This window comes from Cyprinus carpio, chromosome B8 (genome assembly GCF_018340385.1).
Source record: "Cyprinus carpio isolate SPL01 chromosome B8, ASM1834038v1, whole genome shotgun sequence".
NCBI classification, from domain to species: Eukaryota; Metazoa; Chordata; class Actinopteri; order Cypriniformes; family Cyprinidae; genus Cyprinus; species Cyprinus carpio.
In genome coordinates this window covers 25880579-25898887 of record NC_056604.1, presented here as the reverse complement: position 1 = coordinate 25898887, position 18309 = coordinate 25880579, and the positions used below count along the sequence as shown (strand labels likewise).

Sequence of the window (18309 nt, the reverse complement as noted above, 5' to 3'; positions counted from 1 at the left end):
CTTATTTTTGTTTTCTTCACTTACAAAAAGTGTTCCCGTCGCTTCATATAACACAGATTGCACGTCTGATGGCAGATGGAGTATTCTGACGACGACTTTCATACCTTTTATAGACCTTGACACTGTTATTTACTTGGCAGTCTATGGGACAGTCACAGGCCTCCCGGTTTTCACCCAAAATATCTTAAATAGCTTTCCCAAGACTAAAATAACATTTGCATAATTGAAAATAAAATAATATAAATTATTAATGACAAAAATCCCTTTAAGTGCACCCTTAAAAGGGACTTATTTTTGTTTATTTTGCAGTGGCTGATAGTTTATAGTGACACTTACCAGTGCTGATGCAAAAAACAAAGTAGGTTACAAATATGCCATTGTGAAAATATCTCATTGTCCAATGATTTATTCAATTCCACAATCCCGAGAATCCAATTACAGTAGGGTTATCGATAATTAAGAAAGTACTATTGAGCTGATCATGTGACAGCAGCTTAGGGGCCTCCGTGAGGCATCATGCTGCATCTTAAAAACAATAATTTAGAGTACTGATATATGCTGAGTCTTCATATAATGTGAGTGGACGTTACTTTAAACATATTCATAAAAACTGAAAAGTATGTCTAAAGCAGTTTTGTTGAGCTTGTTTTAGTTGGAGGTGGTACAGTTTTTTATTTTTTATTTTTTGTCCAAGCTTATTAGTAATTTTTAATTAGCAATTTCAAATTTGTTATTTATACTTTAATCAAGTTTTCATCTTGTTGCCATCCATAAGTTTAAAGGTTCCTAAAGGGGGTGTTGTTGTGGTGCCATAGGCGAACCATTTTTTTAATTTTTAATTTTTTTTTTTTGGTTCCCCAAAGAACCTTTCAATAAACAGTTCTTAAAATAATCACTTTTCTTAGAGAACATTTTAGCAATCTAAAGAACTGTTTTACTATAAAGAACCTTCTGTGCAATAGAAAGGTTCCATGGATGTCAAAGGTTCTTCATGGAACCATCGATGCCAATAAAGAACTTTTATTTTTAAGAGTGTTAGGGATAGATTTACTAACAGCGTTAAAATAGTACTGTCAGGATTTACTAAAGACGCGCAGTGAAGAATTAGCACTGAAAAGGCCTGGACAGTTATTTTGAATATGCATTTGTAGGAGTTTACCTTTCAGACACAAAATTTCTGGGAAGAGAGAATTAAAATGAATCACGCAAAGCAATTTACTAACATTTGCGCTAGTAAAATTACTGGTATTTGCGCCATTATTTAACACCCCCAAAAGATCTATTTTGCGATCACCCGCAACTGATGGGCATCAGCTCTGCATTCAATTTGCACCGCGCTTGGTATATACAGTAGCGCTGGTCGATATGTAAATGAGATGTTGCATCTATGTTCTTTAATTTGCGCAGTTGTTAGTATATCACCCGCAGAAATGTCCACACCCATCGGTGCTGTTTTGGAATTGCGCTCTCGTGCTAATTTGCCCTGCTTAGTAAAACTGGTCCTTGGTGTCTTCATCCCATATACAATTTGAACGGAGATTTCAAAGTAGATTCAGAAATTAGTATTGGTCTTCTATGTAAAGTAACGTTTACAAAGGTGGCATTACGGGGGGAAGATTCTCTTACATTTGATTGGACAGAAATATCTTTATGATCGTAAATGTAAGATGACTCATCTATATTTTTGATCTGTTTTCCTGGAATCTGATCTTTAAAAAAAAGAAGAAGAAAAAAGCCACATCTGTTCTTAAATGTACTGTACATAGGTTCATTTAAAGAATATCATAGATTCAACGCCTTTTTTGTAACTTCAGAACATCTACTAGATGCAAATGTCCATCACAGGCTGACAAGAAGCTGCTTGCCTTGCTAGTTTTATTTTATTTTTTTGTGACAGCTTTCGTTTTCACTCTGCCACCCACATTAAAGATCATGAAATTGTTTACTTTATCCTCCAAAAGAAAGGAAGAAATGGCTCAGGATTATTGTCAAGTTATGTGGAGTGCCAATGTAACCTCAAACTCAGGGAATTTCCAGGCGTAATACAAAGGCTTGCAGGCTGAGGATTACTGTGTAAGTGAGTCATTGTGTGGCAAACTGAAGGGGTAAAGCATGATGCTCTTGGGTTTGTGTAGCCTCGGGATGCTTTGGGAGAGGCATGTGGGCATTTTGACTGTAATCTTCTTGATCCGCAGTGGGCTTCTCACCGCTACCTGAAACAACATTCCTCTCAGCCAGTTTGAGGGTGACCAATTGTACCAGATTTTATTTTTTATTTTTTTTTAATTCAAACACTTTCCTTCTTATCATTCTCTGCTTTTATTTAGTAATAATAAATAAGATCGTAGGCAGTAATGCTCAAAATCGACCAGTTATTAGTGTAGAGTTCAGTGTCCACGTCTCTGTCCTTGGTTCTGAAGTCCTTCCGTTCATTCCGCTGCGTTTCTCAGATGACCTTTTGTGAGCTCCTAAAGGTGGAGCTTTTTCAGCGCTGAAAAGGTTTTAAGGTCATTTTCTGCTATCTTCCTGAATCATGTCTGTTTCTGCCTGTTTTGCCTCTGTCTTTTTAGGCCCCAATTATGGTATGATATCACCGAGTGAATCATAAAAACAAACTGTGTTAGGGATAACTGTTTAAAAGCTTATAGGTTTAAAGCAGGAGCAGTCATAAGGGATGAAAATGAGTTCTGACACCTCAGCTTTTCCAATAAAGACCCCAACACTTTTTTTCATTGTTGGCATATAAGTAGGGCAAGTCTGAGCACGTCTTTGCTTCTAGCTTTTACCCTCATAGACAGTGAGCGGGTCTAAACACAGCCCGAAGCCAGCGCATCCTTCCTCTCAAAATGACAAAACACACACATTTGCTGAGATTTCATACAAATGTGCAGGCACACAGGCTGCACTATATTTGTTCATTTTTAAATATAAAATCGATTCGTCCCTCCATAATTTTTCTGGTTTGTGTTTGACTCGTTTGCTATGAACTTAAAATGAAAAATCATGCAAAATCATCTTTCTTGCATAGACCAAAAAAATAAATAAATTCATAAAAAAATTTTGCAGATTGTCATAACTTTTTCCAACCATACAGTGAAAGTGGATTAGGATAGGGACAACTGTTCACTTTCATTGTGTGGAAAAGAGCATTTCGGACATTCTGCAAAATTTCACATCATCCATAATATATTTTTACTTGAACTGTTCCTTATGTAATTTTAACCAAAACTTTTAATTTAATTTTAACCTCAAATGTTTCTCAAAAATGTCTTTAGTTTCTGAATTCAGAGAATGGTTTTCCCTTTAAATTACAGTTTGGAAAGAAATGTTTCTTTGGGTTCTAAAGTTGAATATTTAAATTGTTTTGAAGGAAAAAAAAAAGTTCTGCCCCTCCTTGTAAAGAATACTTGTTTCAGCATGTCAGCAAACAGCAGCCAACTCCAAAATATGATTCTCCAAAAATATGGAAATCAGTCATGTACTCTGAGCTCAGACGAGGCTCAAACAGACTTTAAGTGAATCTGAAAAACTTGAGAATAAATGTCAACAATGTGCTGTAAAAATACAAAATATGAGTTTTGATATGATGTGGAGAAAAACGATATAAGGCTATTTTTTAGAGATATTTCCTTTTCCTCTAAGAAATATTCCAAGAACAAAAAAAAAAAAAAACATTTTTGTCTGAACAATGAAAGTAAGTAGGGTCCAAAACAACAGTGTGGGACATTTTTCAAAATGTCTTCTTTTGTGTTCCACAAAACAAATTCTTACAGGAATGGCATGAAAAAAAGAGTGAAAAAATGATGGCAGAATTGTTATTTTTGGCGAAAAAACTCATTGTGGCTCCTAAAAGAACAACCTCTGAAGAAAACAACAAACAGAAAAACATTTGAACTGTCTATGTTTTTTCTAACTATTCTATTATTGTAATACATTTTATATTACTGCAATATGTTTTTTTTACCATGTACTTTAAGTATTAAAATGATTAAGTCTTCATTTTTAAGGAACTTTCTTTTTTTTTAATCTTTATTTGTAGTGTGCAGCGTGTCTTGGGAAGAACGACGGAGCGGTAGCGTATGTGATGCTGGCTGCAGTTTCACAGCCGTTAGCATAGGCAGCACATTTGTGAATTTATTGATGGAGACGGGGAGTTGGCTGAATTTGCGGGTGGCATGCTGAAACATGTCCATCAGCCTGTCAGACTCGTCATTATCACTTAGTCCGCCGAGCCTGCCCGAACCTGCGCCTTTCCAGTGCTCACCTTCCTCCAGCCCATCATCTTATTCCACCTCACAACACTTACACTGGGTCTCCACTGCAGGCGAGCCATGCAGCGCTGCCAGTGTAATCAATCCAGAGGGCTTTGTTTAAAATTATTAAATTATTATATTAAATGTAATATTATTTCACAGAATTTCACACATGTAGGTCCAGCTTTTGATAGTCCAGTTCACTGGGCTCTCGCTTGATTTGCGCTTCTGAGTTTTCTCTAGTGTTTTTTCATGGATTACTGCAAAATACTTCAGGTTAAAGACTTAAGAAAAAATTAAGGCTCCAATTAAAAGCAGAAAGGGTTTGTTCTGACCATCTGATGCCACACACGCTTAGAAAAAATGGTTATTTGTTGTATTTGTGGCTTCATGAAGAAACTTTAACATCCATGGAATCTTTCCACTGCACAAAAAAAGAGGTATATTCTGACTATAAAAATGTTCTTCGCAATAAGAAACAATGTTCACCGAATGGTGCTTTTGGGAACCCAGAATGGTTTTTGCATGGCATTGCTGTAAAAAACACCCTTTTGGAACCTTTATTTTAGTGTAAGATATACTTTTAAGTCAATAACTGTTTATTCTCCAGTTATTTGAAGAATCAGGAGAACCCGTAAAGTAACTTCAAGAACGATTAGCCACTCAAACCCTACGCAGCAAAAACTGTTCTTGATAAAAAGTGTGTTCTTTGTTAAACCTTAGGTGTGCTACAAGAATCTATGGAACAGTTGTTATTGTTACACCCTTAAAAATAAAATTAAAAAAAAAGTTCTCTATGGCATTTCAGGTTCCATGAAGAACCTTTAGAATCCTAGGAACTTTCCATTGCACAAAACATTCTTTATTTTGGAAAAGGGTTCTAAATATTAAAATGTTCTACATACTTAAAAATGGTTCTTTTTAAGAACTGGTCACTAAAAGGTTCTTTCGGGAGCTTAAATGAGTTCTTCTGTGGCATCGTTGTTTGGAACCTCTCTTTTTTAGGAGTGTGGGAGCATCACTAATGGAGCTCTTTATGTTCCTGTCTGGTGTCAACACATTAATGTCCTTGTCTTTCAAGCCTATCAGCCAAATGAGAATTTCAGCTGCAAAGCAGGAGTATATGGATTGAGTGTGAAACAGTGGCAGGGTGATGTGAATGAGGGTGTGAGTGTCAGATGGGCGAGTTAAGACGTCTGCACCCAGTCATTTATGCTGCTCTCTCTCTCTCTCATCTCTGTGTGTTTATGTTACTCATTTGCATAATCTCTCAGTGAAAGTGTGAGAGGAAGTTACAGTAGTACTGCAGTTAAACACTACTGTATATACACAGAGAAAAAAAAAATACTACCACACTACTTTTACTGTAGATTTGTGAGATTAGCAGGGAAATTCCTTTGAGGGGTTTTTGTAGATTTTTATGGAAATTGTAAACAAAGATACAGATGAATGATAAAACATCTGTAATGATAACGCAACACAAATTGCCATGCATTCATCATAGTGTTGATGGGTTTGCTACTGTGTTCTGGGTGGTCTTTGAGTCACAGTCTCCGTGATATTCATACTCTAAATATGACTCACATCCTTCAAATAATATTATAATATATTTTGATATTTATCATCCACCATGTAAAATCGTCAGACTGGACTTTGTAGGCAGTACTATATCTTAAATATAATGACTCTAATTTCATGTTTCTTTAGCATCATATTAGAAATTGAGTTCTGAAAAAGTTAGTGATTTATATCATGTATCAGGTTCAGTCAGCTATTTTGGTGTTACAGTTAGGTTTGTTTAATTCTGACACTGAATTTGATTCTAATAGGATTTAAGACAGATCAGATGTCACTTGTACTATTTAAGTCAGACAACTATATAATGTAGCTTGATGGGAAACACTTACGATTGTACAAAGTGTGGTTGCAACATCAGCGGCGTTCAGCAAACAGTGTTCATGATATTTATTCTATTGCAGCACCTGGCATACAATCTCCCTTTCATAAAATCTGAATCACATTAATACAAGTCTGCACAAAGCAGGCTTGTACATTTGGTTTTTGAGGGAATATTTGGGATGTCTTTATAGTTTTAGACAAGCTCTGGCATGCTTGTGAGTGTATGAGTGTGTGTGTGTGTGTGTGTGTGTGTGTGTGTGTGTGTGTGTGTGCATGTGTGTGTGTGTATGTGTGTGTGTGTGTGTGTGTGTGTAAAAGAAAGACCTCATCAGATGATTTCATTTATAATCAGATGTCTTGATTTCATCTATAAAGAATCATATTTTTAATGTGTGTGGCCATTTAGTGTCATAAAGACCAACATATTTCCATGACAGACCCAAGACCAAAGTGTTTTTTTTTTTTTAAATATGCCTTTTTTAAATCTTGGTTTCACTGTAAGAAGTGTTTCAAATGTTTATGTTATTTATATATATATATATATATTTGTGCAGTACTCTCCGTTGCTCAAGAAGCTGTACTGTCAGATTGCCAAGACCTGTCCGATTCAGATCAAACTGGCTTCCTCGCCCCCAAACGGCAGCGTGATACGAGCCATGCCCATCTACAAGAAAGCCGAACACGTCACAGAGGTGGTCAAACGCTGTCCTAACCATGAACTCGGACGGGACTTCAATGAAAGTAAGAAAAAATTCATTCTTTATTCACAAATGCAACAACTTTTTCTGTTATTTGACTGTTTGTGTTGGTGGTAAAAAGACATTTACATATGAATACTTCATATGTGATCAGACGTGTGGAAGCATCTATAACTAAAAACAAAAAAATCAACAATTGTTGACTTTTAAACAATTATTGACCAAAATTCTTTCCCTGAACATTTACACAGCAGCAGATTTAAAAGCATTTATTAATGAAACTCATTTTTGAAACATACCACTAACCTTACAAAATAAAATGATTAATGTAATGACATTTTCTTTAACCGTTTTTATTTTTCTCAAAAATAACTCAACAATATGAAAAAACATCATATAAACAAAAAACATTCTTCTATACGATCAAAAAATCAAATTCAGAAAAATAAAAAACATTGAAACCAGCTGTTACAGATACAACTGTCTGTTCTAGGATCTGAACGTGTTATGCAGCAAAATAGAACACATTTCAGAACTAGTGGACTGCTTTAATATAAACTCTCTGTTTCAAGATAAGATATGAATGTGAACAAAATCCATCGAACCATCATCATTTGACTAAAAACAACTGCCCACTAAAATCAGACTACCCTAGTTAAAAAATAAATATGCTTTGAAATACATTTATTTCATGCTAAGTATACTACAATTACATTTTCATATTTATATACTTAATAAATTGTACTTTTAGTATACTAAACTTTTATACTTAAAGTCTGCTAGATAGGAACAACAAATTTTGTACTTAAGGCACTTTAATTGCGCAGAAGTAGTGCTGAACAGTGTTGGGGGTAATGCATTACAAGTAACGCGAGTAACGTAATCAGATTACTTTTTCCAAGTAACTAGTAAAGTAATGCATTGCTTTTTATTTTACAAGAAAATATCTTGAGTTACTTTTTCAAAAAAGTAATGCCAGTTACTTTGTTTTCCCATTTATTGACTGACAAGTCTCCTGTCCCCATACTGAGAGAAATCAGAGTACAGAGGCATTGTGTGCTCTGTGTGAACATGATGTAGTTCTAGACTAAATGTGAATGTGCATTAATTCATCCCACTCACAAAAAAACAGACTGAGTATTCATCAAAATGAATTAAAGCAGTGAAATGCAAACTCAGAATATGACGCAAACCTGCAATAATTAATTGTTAAATAACACAAATGTATCTAATCCCATTTTAATAACTAATGTCTTTGCTGCTGACCTTTGATGATCCAGTTCAATCATACTAATAATCAAAAATGACTTTAGATAAACTAACAATTGTGCTTCATTGTTTTGTTTTTATTGCTGAAGAGTGTTGAACCTTCTTCTCATGTATTCTGCTGTACAGACGTGAATTTACTTTTCCTTCAGCCTGAGGTTTATTCATTACACTTTTTGGTGTGAAAGAGCTTTTATATTTGCTATAAATAGAACTTCTTATATTAAAAACAATCAAGCCCTGCTCATATTTAAAAAGTAATGCGAAAGTAACGCAAAAGTAACATAACATTACTTTCCATAAAAAGTAACTAAGTAATGTAATTAGTTACTTTTTTTGGGAGTAACGCAAAATTGTAAGGCATTACTTTTAAAAGTAACTTTCCCCAACACTGGTGCTGAAGTTCAACTAAAGATATACCAAAGTATATTGGATTGTGCTAAAGTGGAGACCGATATTTAAGACCGATATTATTCAAAGATCATACAATCCTCATCAACAGTGACATTAAAACACATTTTAGGCTTAATATTAAGAAATGTGCATTGTGCACAAATAGTACGCCAAATAAAGTTTCATTATAATTTTTATATCAGTAAATATGTTAATAGATTTGAACTATACTAAGTATGAAATCAATGTATTTTAAATATATGACTTTTTTACTATTACATTGCAAACTGGTTATTGACATCCTGAAAATCCAAACCACTTTACGGCCCATTCACACGGGGCGTCGGCGTCAACGCCTCTTGTTTACTTTGAATGGAGTGATGTCAAGCGTTGCTGAAATGAATTGTGGGTCCGCTGCACATGGCAGAAGTTGAAAACTTTTCAAGTGCCAACGCAGGCGTCAGCCAATCAGGTCGCCTTATGCAAATACCCTGGAACAGATGCTAACCAATCTCTTTCATACAACACCAGAAAACGAATATGATTGGCTATTGTGACTGTGACGGTCGCATCAGCACCAAGCTTCAGAAACGCCCTCCATCAAGCGCCGACGCCTCGTGTGAATGTACCGTTAGACTCTGTGTTTTTTAAAGTCATTTGTCTTTAGCTCATTCACTCATATTTAATTTACTAAATAACTTTCAAGTATTAAAAGTAAAAATGTAAACAAAGATTGTCTGGTCTTGTTTCCAATACATCTATTAGTCTATAGCTAAATTGTTTGGTGAGGTTTTGAACTGAAAATAAAGCTGACTCACACATTCACACTTGGTCGCTTTCATATGCCACAAAAGGAAATCTTGCTGTTGTCCTTCCACTTCTAATTCATAATCTTTCTTGTCCGGCTGCCTCTGTCCAGGTCAGACAGCTCCTGCCAGTCACTTGATTCGGGTGGAGGGCAATAATCTGTGTCAGTATGTGGATGATCCTGTGACGGGCCGACAGAGTGCTCTGGTTCCGTATGAGGCTCCACAGGTTAGTTCAGTCATTGCATGTAAGTCCCAGTGTTATTTTAGTGTCAATAGGTTTTTAATAGGAATAAAATATATTAAATATGTATTAAATGTTAATATTTATTTATTTATTTTATAAAATCCATATTGTTCCTCACTCTTATGCTTCATATAACATGTTCTAGTGCTGTTTTAGTTCACAGCAAACAAGCATATTGTGAATTCTCACAGATCCATATGCAAAATGACGAGTCAAAGCATGCAGTGATTATTCAGTTCAGGACGCTAAACATGTTCTGACTGGCTATAAATAACCCAGAGATTATTCTCAGTTACAATACCTGCAGTTATTCCTCTTTTTACACTGTTGCTTTGTTTTGTGTTGAATATCAAATGGTTGGCGCCACCTAGAGGTGCATATTTCTTGCTTACTGTAAGTGCCGATGTTCGATCAAGAAATACATTGCTTTTTCTTTTTAATAATTTATTCAATGAGTGTACAGTGGTTTTTAAACTAAAACTGGATTGTCTCTTTAGTCAACTTTTTGTTGAAGTTTAATTAGTTACATCATTAACAATGAGCAATTCATTTGTTGCGTATTTAATGATTTTTGTCAACGTTAGTTAATAAAAATACAATGGTTAGTTCATGTTAGCTCAGATCTGTTAAATAATATAAATAGATACAACATTTAATTTTGAACATTTAATTATTTTTAATTGTATTATTAAATGTTGAATTTAACATTAACTATATTCATAATTAATGTAAAATTAATACAGGCTTTAGAATTAATTTTCTTTGTTAGTTTGTTAACTAATATAGTTACATAATGTTAGCAAATGTAATTAAAAAATGTAATTTATTAAAGTGAATTTGACTTCTCAATGCAAATATTTTTCTCTGAACAGGGTACTATATCCACTATTTACAATGTAATGTAATGCTTCTGGAAACTGATTGTGTCTCTCTCTTTTGTTAATTGTTTGTCAAGTGGGGACTGAGTTCACAACCATTCTGTATAATTTCATGTGCAACAGCAGTTGTGTCGGGGGAATGAACCGCAGACCCATCCTCATCATCATCACGCTGGAGACACGAGAGTGAGTGAACACCGTTACCTTTAATGTTAGTTAATAATACACTGAAATCTTTCTCTGCTTTCGAAAGAGTGGTTCTTAAAGGGACAGATCACCCAAAATTCTGTCTCGGTTTACTCACCCTTAAGTTGTTTCAGACCTGTAGGAGTTTCTTCTGCTGAACACAAAATAACTGACTTCCACTGAATGAAAAAAAAATAAATAAAAAATACTATGGAAGTCAAAGGGGACCAGAAACAGAAGAAAGAAACTCAAATCAGTTTGGAACCACTGGGTGTGCAAATGATGACAGAATTGTAATTTTGGGTGAACTTTCCCTTTAAGTGGTTTCGCTTCAGAGCAACAAAAGTAAACAAAACTGTGCTTAGAACTGAGCATTGAAATGTATTCTTTTAATTGTGAACTGCACGACAACAACATGCAACCTATTCACACGACGTAGGCTGAATAGTTCGGTTGTGCTAGAAGTTAAAGCTGAACTCTACCGTGTTTTCCCTCAGCGGACAGGTTCTCGGCAGGCGTTCGTTTGAGGGCCGGATTTGTGCCTGTCCCGGTCGAGACCGCAAAGCAGACGAGGATCATTTCAGGGAGCAACAGGCTCTAAATGAGAGCGTGGCCAAAAATGGAAATGCCAATAAACGAAGTGAGCCATCAATGGATTTCCACAAGCACTTCATTCATCATATCATATTCAACATAAATCTTCTAATCTGGAGCTTCTGTTTCTGTCCTCACAGATTTCAAACAGACTCCAGCCAACATTGCAGGCCCTTCCATCAACATCAAGAAGAGGCGGCATGGAGAGGAGGAGATGTATTATATCCCAGTGAGTGTGGAAGCATGCAGTTTGATTTCTAATCATTCTAATAGTTCATTCTAATGTTTTTGGATTGTTTTGAAGGTGCGAGGCCGGGAAAACTTTGACATGCTGATGAAGATAAAGGACAGTTTGGAACTTGTGGAGTTTGTACCACAACACTTAGTGGATTCATACAGACAACAACAACAGCAGCTCCTGCAGAGACAGTGAGTCTTTATATAGACATCATACACTACGGTAAAAATTCAGAGTCTGCAAATGTAAGATTTTTCTTTTCTTTTTTTTTTAAGAAATTAACACTTTTATTCAGCAACGATGCATTCAGTTTATCAAAAGTATTTATAATGTTACAAAAGATTTATATTTAAAATAAATTATGTTATTGTGAACTTTTTATTAATCAAAGAATCCTAAAAAAAAAATGGTTTCCACAAAAAACAACTGTTTTCAACATCAGAAATGTTTCTTGAGCAACAAGTGAGCATGTTAGAATGATTTCTGAAGGATCATGTGACACTGAAGACTGTAAAGTAATCATAAAAGTAAATGTGCAATGTAAATGTTAAATCATTTGATGATATGACCTGTTTCTTTAGCATCCAGTACTTCAGTGTTCCACACTGAGTGCCGTATATTAATTATATTCCTCTCATGTGATTGACAGGAGTCATGTTGCCTCTCCGTGTTCATATGGCTCACTCAATAACATGAATAAGATCCAGGGGCCCATCAGCAAGCTTCCCTCAGTGAATCAGCTGGTGACGCAGCAGACTCAGCAGAGCGCAGGGCCCTCTGCGTCCATGTCACACATGGGTAAGAGCCTACACAACATTTCAGTGCCTTCATATAAACCGCACATTTCATGCAATTACCTTGTTGCAGTGGGTTGTAAATTAGGGGCATTTTCCAGCTAAATTTATTGGTCGTGAAATTCTCTCTCTCTCTCTCTCACACACACACACACACACACACACACACACACACACACACACACTGAATGCAATGTTTTCAAACACTTAATTGCTTTTAATTGCAATTAAATGAAAATGTATTATAGTTTAAAGGGTCACACTTAGCATTTTAAAATGTAATATAATTCATTACAAGTACTTAATTTTTGGAATCTGATTCTATAATCCAGACTATGTTACTACCCAGCACTGTTCATAGCTTTTAACTTTTAGTGACTTTTTTAAAATCCCTACGGGAAAAAATGAATGGAGAACAGGATACAAATTTTATTAAAACTTTCAATATCAAACACACACACACAGTACTTTTCATGTGTACATGTAAGTGTACTTCTTTAAAGAATGACAAAAGATTATTAAAATATTGATTTAAAACGTGCTTTAAAGTAAAACCTCTAATTAAGTGGATTTAAGTGTGCTAAGAAACAATAAAGTGCCTTTCTTTAAGTACACTTAAGTGTCCTTTTATTTCAGTAATATTATCTGTAAATACACCTTTTTAAAACTGTACTGTTAAGATTGGAAGTACACTACAAGTGCACATTCAATACAATTAAGCGCACTTCTTTTTCACAAGAGCATTTGTTTGATTTGCTTTGCTTTCACTGAATAAACAGCGAGACACTATCAGTGACATCTGCACAGACAGTGGCCCATATTTACTGGCTAAATCCCATGTGACTCTCATCTGCTGGTTTGTGTGTGTTGACTGGTTCTCGTGGGTTTGTGGCTGCAGGGACGAACATGCTGGGTGGACACCACATGCAGTCGAACGGCGATGTGAACGGAGCTCATGCGTCTCAGTCTATAGTGTCCACCTCTCACTGTACCCCTCCCCCACCTTACAACCCCGACCCCAGCCTCGTCAGGTACTACACCCTGCAGTAGCACCAACCTGACACACACACACACACACACACTACAGCTGCTTTTTATCATTTAAATAAGAATTTATTTTTTACAACAGTGTGACTGAATCAGCCTGACGTATCTTATTTTACCGAGATAAACCTTAAATCATTCCAAATTTCTCCTCCTCTTCATCATTTGTGACCATGGACCACTAAACCACTCATAAGGGTCAATTTTTCAAATAGGACAATATTTGGCTGAGATACAACTATTTGAAAATCTGGAATCTGAGGGTGCAAAAAATTAAAATAACTAAATACTGAGAAAACCACCTTTAAAGTTGTCCAAATGAAGTTCCCAGCAATGCATATTACTAATACTACTTATATTTACGGTAGGGAATTTACAAAATATCTTCATGGAACATGATCTTTACTTAATATCCTAATGATTTCTGGCCTAAAATATAAATGGACAATTTTGACCCATAAAATGTATTATTGGCTATTGCTACAAATATACCCCAGCGATTTAAGACTGGATTTGTGCTCCAGGGTCACATTTGTCTTTACATGGTTAATCATGGCATTACGGTATATTGATGCTTTTTCTTCTGTGCTAATACACAAACGAGGATTTCGATTATAATGAAACCTTTGCTTTTAAAGAGGCTTCTGGTTTCTCTTTCAGATGTAGTAATTATTTGTACATAAGAGTAAAAACTTTCTAAATATTTCCCTGCTGGTCAGAGAAACATTTTCAAATCGCACTTTAGTGTGCAAAACATGTAAGCCTTTTTCATTTATTATACATGTTGATATAATTAAACTCATTACTGATCCTCACATGCAGTCATTATCACATGGGGCTGGACAGGGGGTGGCGAGGTGCCTTTCTGATTATTGGCCTGTGCAGTTTCATCATTTGGGTGAATCTCGAAAAAAAAAAAAAAAAAAAAAAAACCTGTCTGGTACAGCCCAAAATCAAAAATATTAGATATTATATTTTGCTTGATTGGATTTAAGCACCATTTAAGACAATTAAGCCAGTTTCCCCCATAGATACACATTACTGTCATAGATTTGGAGTTTTTTATTTTATTTTATTACTTTATTTTTTTTATTATTATTATTATTTTTATAATTGTATTACTTTATTATTAATAATTAATATTATTATTTTATATTTATAATATTATTTTTTTCATAATATTTTAAATATTAAGAAATTTATGTTTAAATAAAAAAGTCATTTTACATTTTTAGCTACAGTACTTGTTTTTCAGTATTTTTTTTATTAAATAAGCATTAATTTAAGACAGCACAACAAATACTTTTTTAAATTTGAATAATGTATCTCCTTTTAATTGGTATAATTATTAAAATGTTTAATATAAAAAATTGTAATATAATAATGTCAACTAAAAAAAATCTTAATGGTGCTAAAAAAATATTTAGTTTCTTTCAGCAAAATACAATCTTTTTTGGATTGAAATATGATACGTTATAACATGTTCTAGACAGTTTTTTTGAGATTTACCTTCACCCAGTTATCTGTTTAAATTATTTACATCGCATTGTCATCTGTGCTACTTCATGTCAGTCATAAGTCTTATATATTGGCACTTTGAGTGATATTTATTTTTAAACTAGATGTGTCATTTTCCATGCACATTGCAATGTTTTACAGACTCCATTGTCACAAATTTGATTATTAATATCAATGTTCCCTCTACATTTAATACTTAATGTATCAGGGTGGTATTAAAAGTTGGCGTCTATAATTATGACAAAGCAACCAATGTTTCTGAATCCATGTTTTGTTTAAAATGACATACGCATACCTTCCTCCGCATACTTGTGGTTCTGTTTGTCCTTTAAAATAACTCTGTCGGCTTTATATTTACAACATTTCATGTTTTGATTGTATCAAGCAAATCATTTTTTATTGGTGAAATATTTATAATAAAAAGATCAATGCAATGAAGAACTTGTTATGCATCATTAATGTAATTGCATGTTGTGATTGCATTTTTATTTGCAAAATGAAATCATATGCAAATTTTGAAATATAAATACACAAACATTTGCATGCAGCATTTCATTTAACTACACTACTGTTCAAAAGTTTGGGGTCAGTAAAGCTTTTTTTAAAGAAGTTTTTATATTCAGCAAATATGTATTAATGATAAAAATGTGACGGAAAAAAACATTTACATTGTAAAAAATTAATCAGCATGGATTCCTGTAAAAAGGATTCATGGTTTCCACAAAAATATTAAACAGCACAACTGATTACATTTGAAAATATATCTATGTATTCGAAAAATATAAATCGATTTTTGATCAAATAAATGCAGTCTTAGTGAGAATGCAAGGGGAAAAAAATCTCACCAAACTTTTGAACGGTAGTGTATATTGCATTCACTTTTAGCCCAACATTTCATCATTTTTTTAAACTGGTATTTGTATCATCACTGATTTAATCATGATTATGATTACAATACAGATGCTTTATTTTAATCAAGTATTCTGTTGCCTGAATACACTCTCATTATCATTCCATCAGTACCTGATAATAATCCCTGTGCAGATGCAAATGCCGTGGTGCTTGGCTTGTTATGTTCTCCATGGGTGAATATGTAATTCACAGGACGCAGCCGCTTGGTCTTAGTGGGATTCCTTTTCTCTCTGAACAGTTTCTTAACCAGCCTGGGCTGCCAAAACTGCATCGACTACTTCACGTCACAGGGACTCCAGAGTATCTACCACCTTCAGACTCTTTCCATGGAGGTAAACCAACAGTTCAGTCAACACTCTTTCATGATTGGGTCATTCTCCATTCATTTTAAACAAGTCAGTAAAAGTTAAAAGCTATGAGCAGAGCTGGGTAGTAACTGATTACATGTAATCTGGATTAATCAGAAATTAAGTACTTTTTAAAATGCTAATAATTACATATTACAGTTGGTGTTTAATGGATTACATGATTACATATTATTTACATAATGTAAGTAAATTATTCAAAATTTATTGATTATCCCTAATTCATTTTTTTTCTTTTAAAATTTCCCTTGTAAATTAACCTATAATTTACATACATTTTGGCAAAATCTACTGTAATGTAATGTGTAACACATTTCATTATGTTTATAGAAAAAAGAATGGATTTTTTTAGCAATATGGTACACAATAATCCCATTCAAGTCTTTAATAAACGAATTAGGTCAAAAGTCATCTAAAAAAAAAAAAAGTCCACATTAACTAATATGTGTGATTCAGATTAAGTTACTAACTCATGTAATTTGTAAATGGACTACAGTTTGTAAGTAATCTACCCGTCACTGCCTGTGAACTAAACCAACCAGTAATGAGGAGAACAACAACAATACAAACTTTGATTTGAAGCAAAAATACAAATTTGAAACTAAAAAGTATTTAAAAAAAAATAAATCAACATATATATACAAGAAGGAAGTGAAGGAAATGAAATACAATCCCATGAAACATTTCAACATAACTGAATAAAAAAGAATGGTAAGATATAAAATTACTCATTTAAACTTGCCAATTATATCTATAGAAACAGCATATTTTAAGTTTATTGCAACACACACACACAAATACAAATTAGTGCTGTCAAACGATTAATCGCATCCAAAATAAAAGTTTCTGTTTACTTTATTAAACACACACACACACACATGCATGTATATATTTTGAAAATATTTGCATGGATTTACATGTATATATTTATATTCATATAATTTATATTATGTATAAATATATTTACTATATAAACATACAATTTTTCTTAAATATATACGTGTGTTTATATATACATAATAAATATAGACAGTACACACACACATATATTCTGTAAACAAAAACCTTTATTTTAGATGTGATTAATTGCGATTAATCATTTGAAAGCACTAATACAAATTATGGCTGCACAATTAATCGAATTTCTAATCACAATTACAATTATGGATGCCACAATTACGTAACCGTTCAAAGCGGCAATTAATCGGTCAAAGTCCACTTATGTTATTCTGTGTGCTTAAGATGCATTTCTTTCTTTCTACATGTTATCTTAAGGGTTTTTCCCATTATTTTAATTTTGTCATAATTGTGCAGCCCTAATACAAATACACATGGGTTTATTGGGTTTATTCCATAGGCGTAATGGTTTTTCTACTGTACAAACTGTATTTTCTATCCTCTTACCCTAAACCCAACCCCTTTACACAAAACCATTTCTGAATTTTATTTTATTTTTTTACTTCTGTATGATTTATAATATGGATGCACCAATACCACCTTTTCCAGTACTCGCCCGATACCGATACTTTTATTTTTGGTACTTGTCGATACCGAGTACCGATACCAATATTTTTAATGCATTTGTAATTTTTTTTAAATATTGGGTACAGAAACCAAAAGAGTATGCATAATGTTAGCTGGCTAACTTCATTTAATAAATAGATACAGTCAAACCTAAATTTATTCAGACACCTTCAACCTTTCTCACATTATCACAGTTTATTCTCTATAGTTTAGAAGATGGTAATATAATATGACAAGAACTCAGAGTTAAACTGTGTCAGAACAAATTCATCGTGATAATGTTAGATAACTTTGATAGAAAGGTATGTAATGGATTACAATCAACCAAAAATTATTAAGACAGCTGTTAGTATGACAGTATTTACACAACTATCAATATTTAGTTGGGCAACCCTTAGCCTTATTGACTGCTAAAAGTTGCATTTTTTTTTCTGAAACGTTTTGCGATTTATATTCCAAAGCCACTCATATAATACAGAGACACTCAAGCAAGCAAAACGTGCAACGCGTGCATGTATTTGTACTGGTGCAGAATGACACATACAAACAGAACACCAGATCCAATTTCACAAAGAATTCTAGAATAACTTAAAACAAAAAATCTTTAATGCCTAAGGTTGAAAATAAATGATGTTTATAGTGAATGCCCCTATAAATGGTGGTATTTCTACAATTTAGTTTTAATCCAAATGAT

At 33.8% G+C, this 18309-nt stretch overlaps 1 protein-coding gene across 4 annotated transcripts in view; it reads left to right on the top strand.

The window, feature by feature from the left end:
• tp73 (tumor protein p73) overlaps positions 1–18309 on the top strand; it is a 35127-nt gene that overhangs the window by 14925 nt on the left and 1893 nt on the right. For 3 of the 4 annotated variants that reach the window (XM_042730280.1, XM_042730281.1, XM_042730282.1), the window contains 9 exons: positions 6707–6893; positions 9429–9545; positions 10518–10626; positions 11124–11266; positions 11361–11449; positions 11525–11649; positions 12108–12256; positions 13151–13283; positions 15965–16058. In XM_042730280.1, coding sequence (XP_042586214.1) covers positions 6707–6893; positions 9429–9545; positions 10518–10626; positions 11124–11266; positions 11361–11449; positions 11525–11649; positions 12108–12256; positions 13151–13283; positions 15965–16058 — 1146 coding nt within the window. Of the gene's footprint in view, positions 1–6706; positions 6894–9428; positions 9546–10517; positions 10627–11123; positions 11267–11360; positions 11450–11524; positions 11650–12107; positions 12257–13150; positions 13284–15918; positions 16059–18309 lie in introns of all 4 variants that reach the window. The other variant, XM_042730283.1, reaches the window with a different exon arrangement.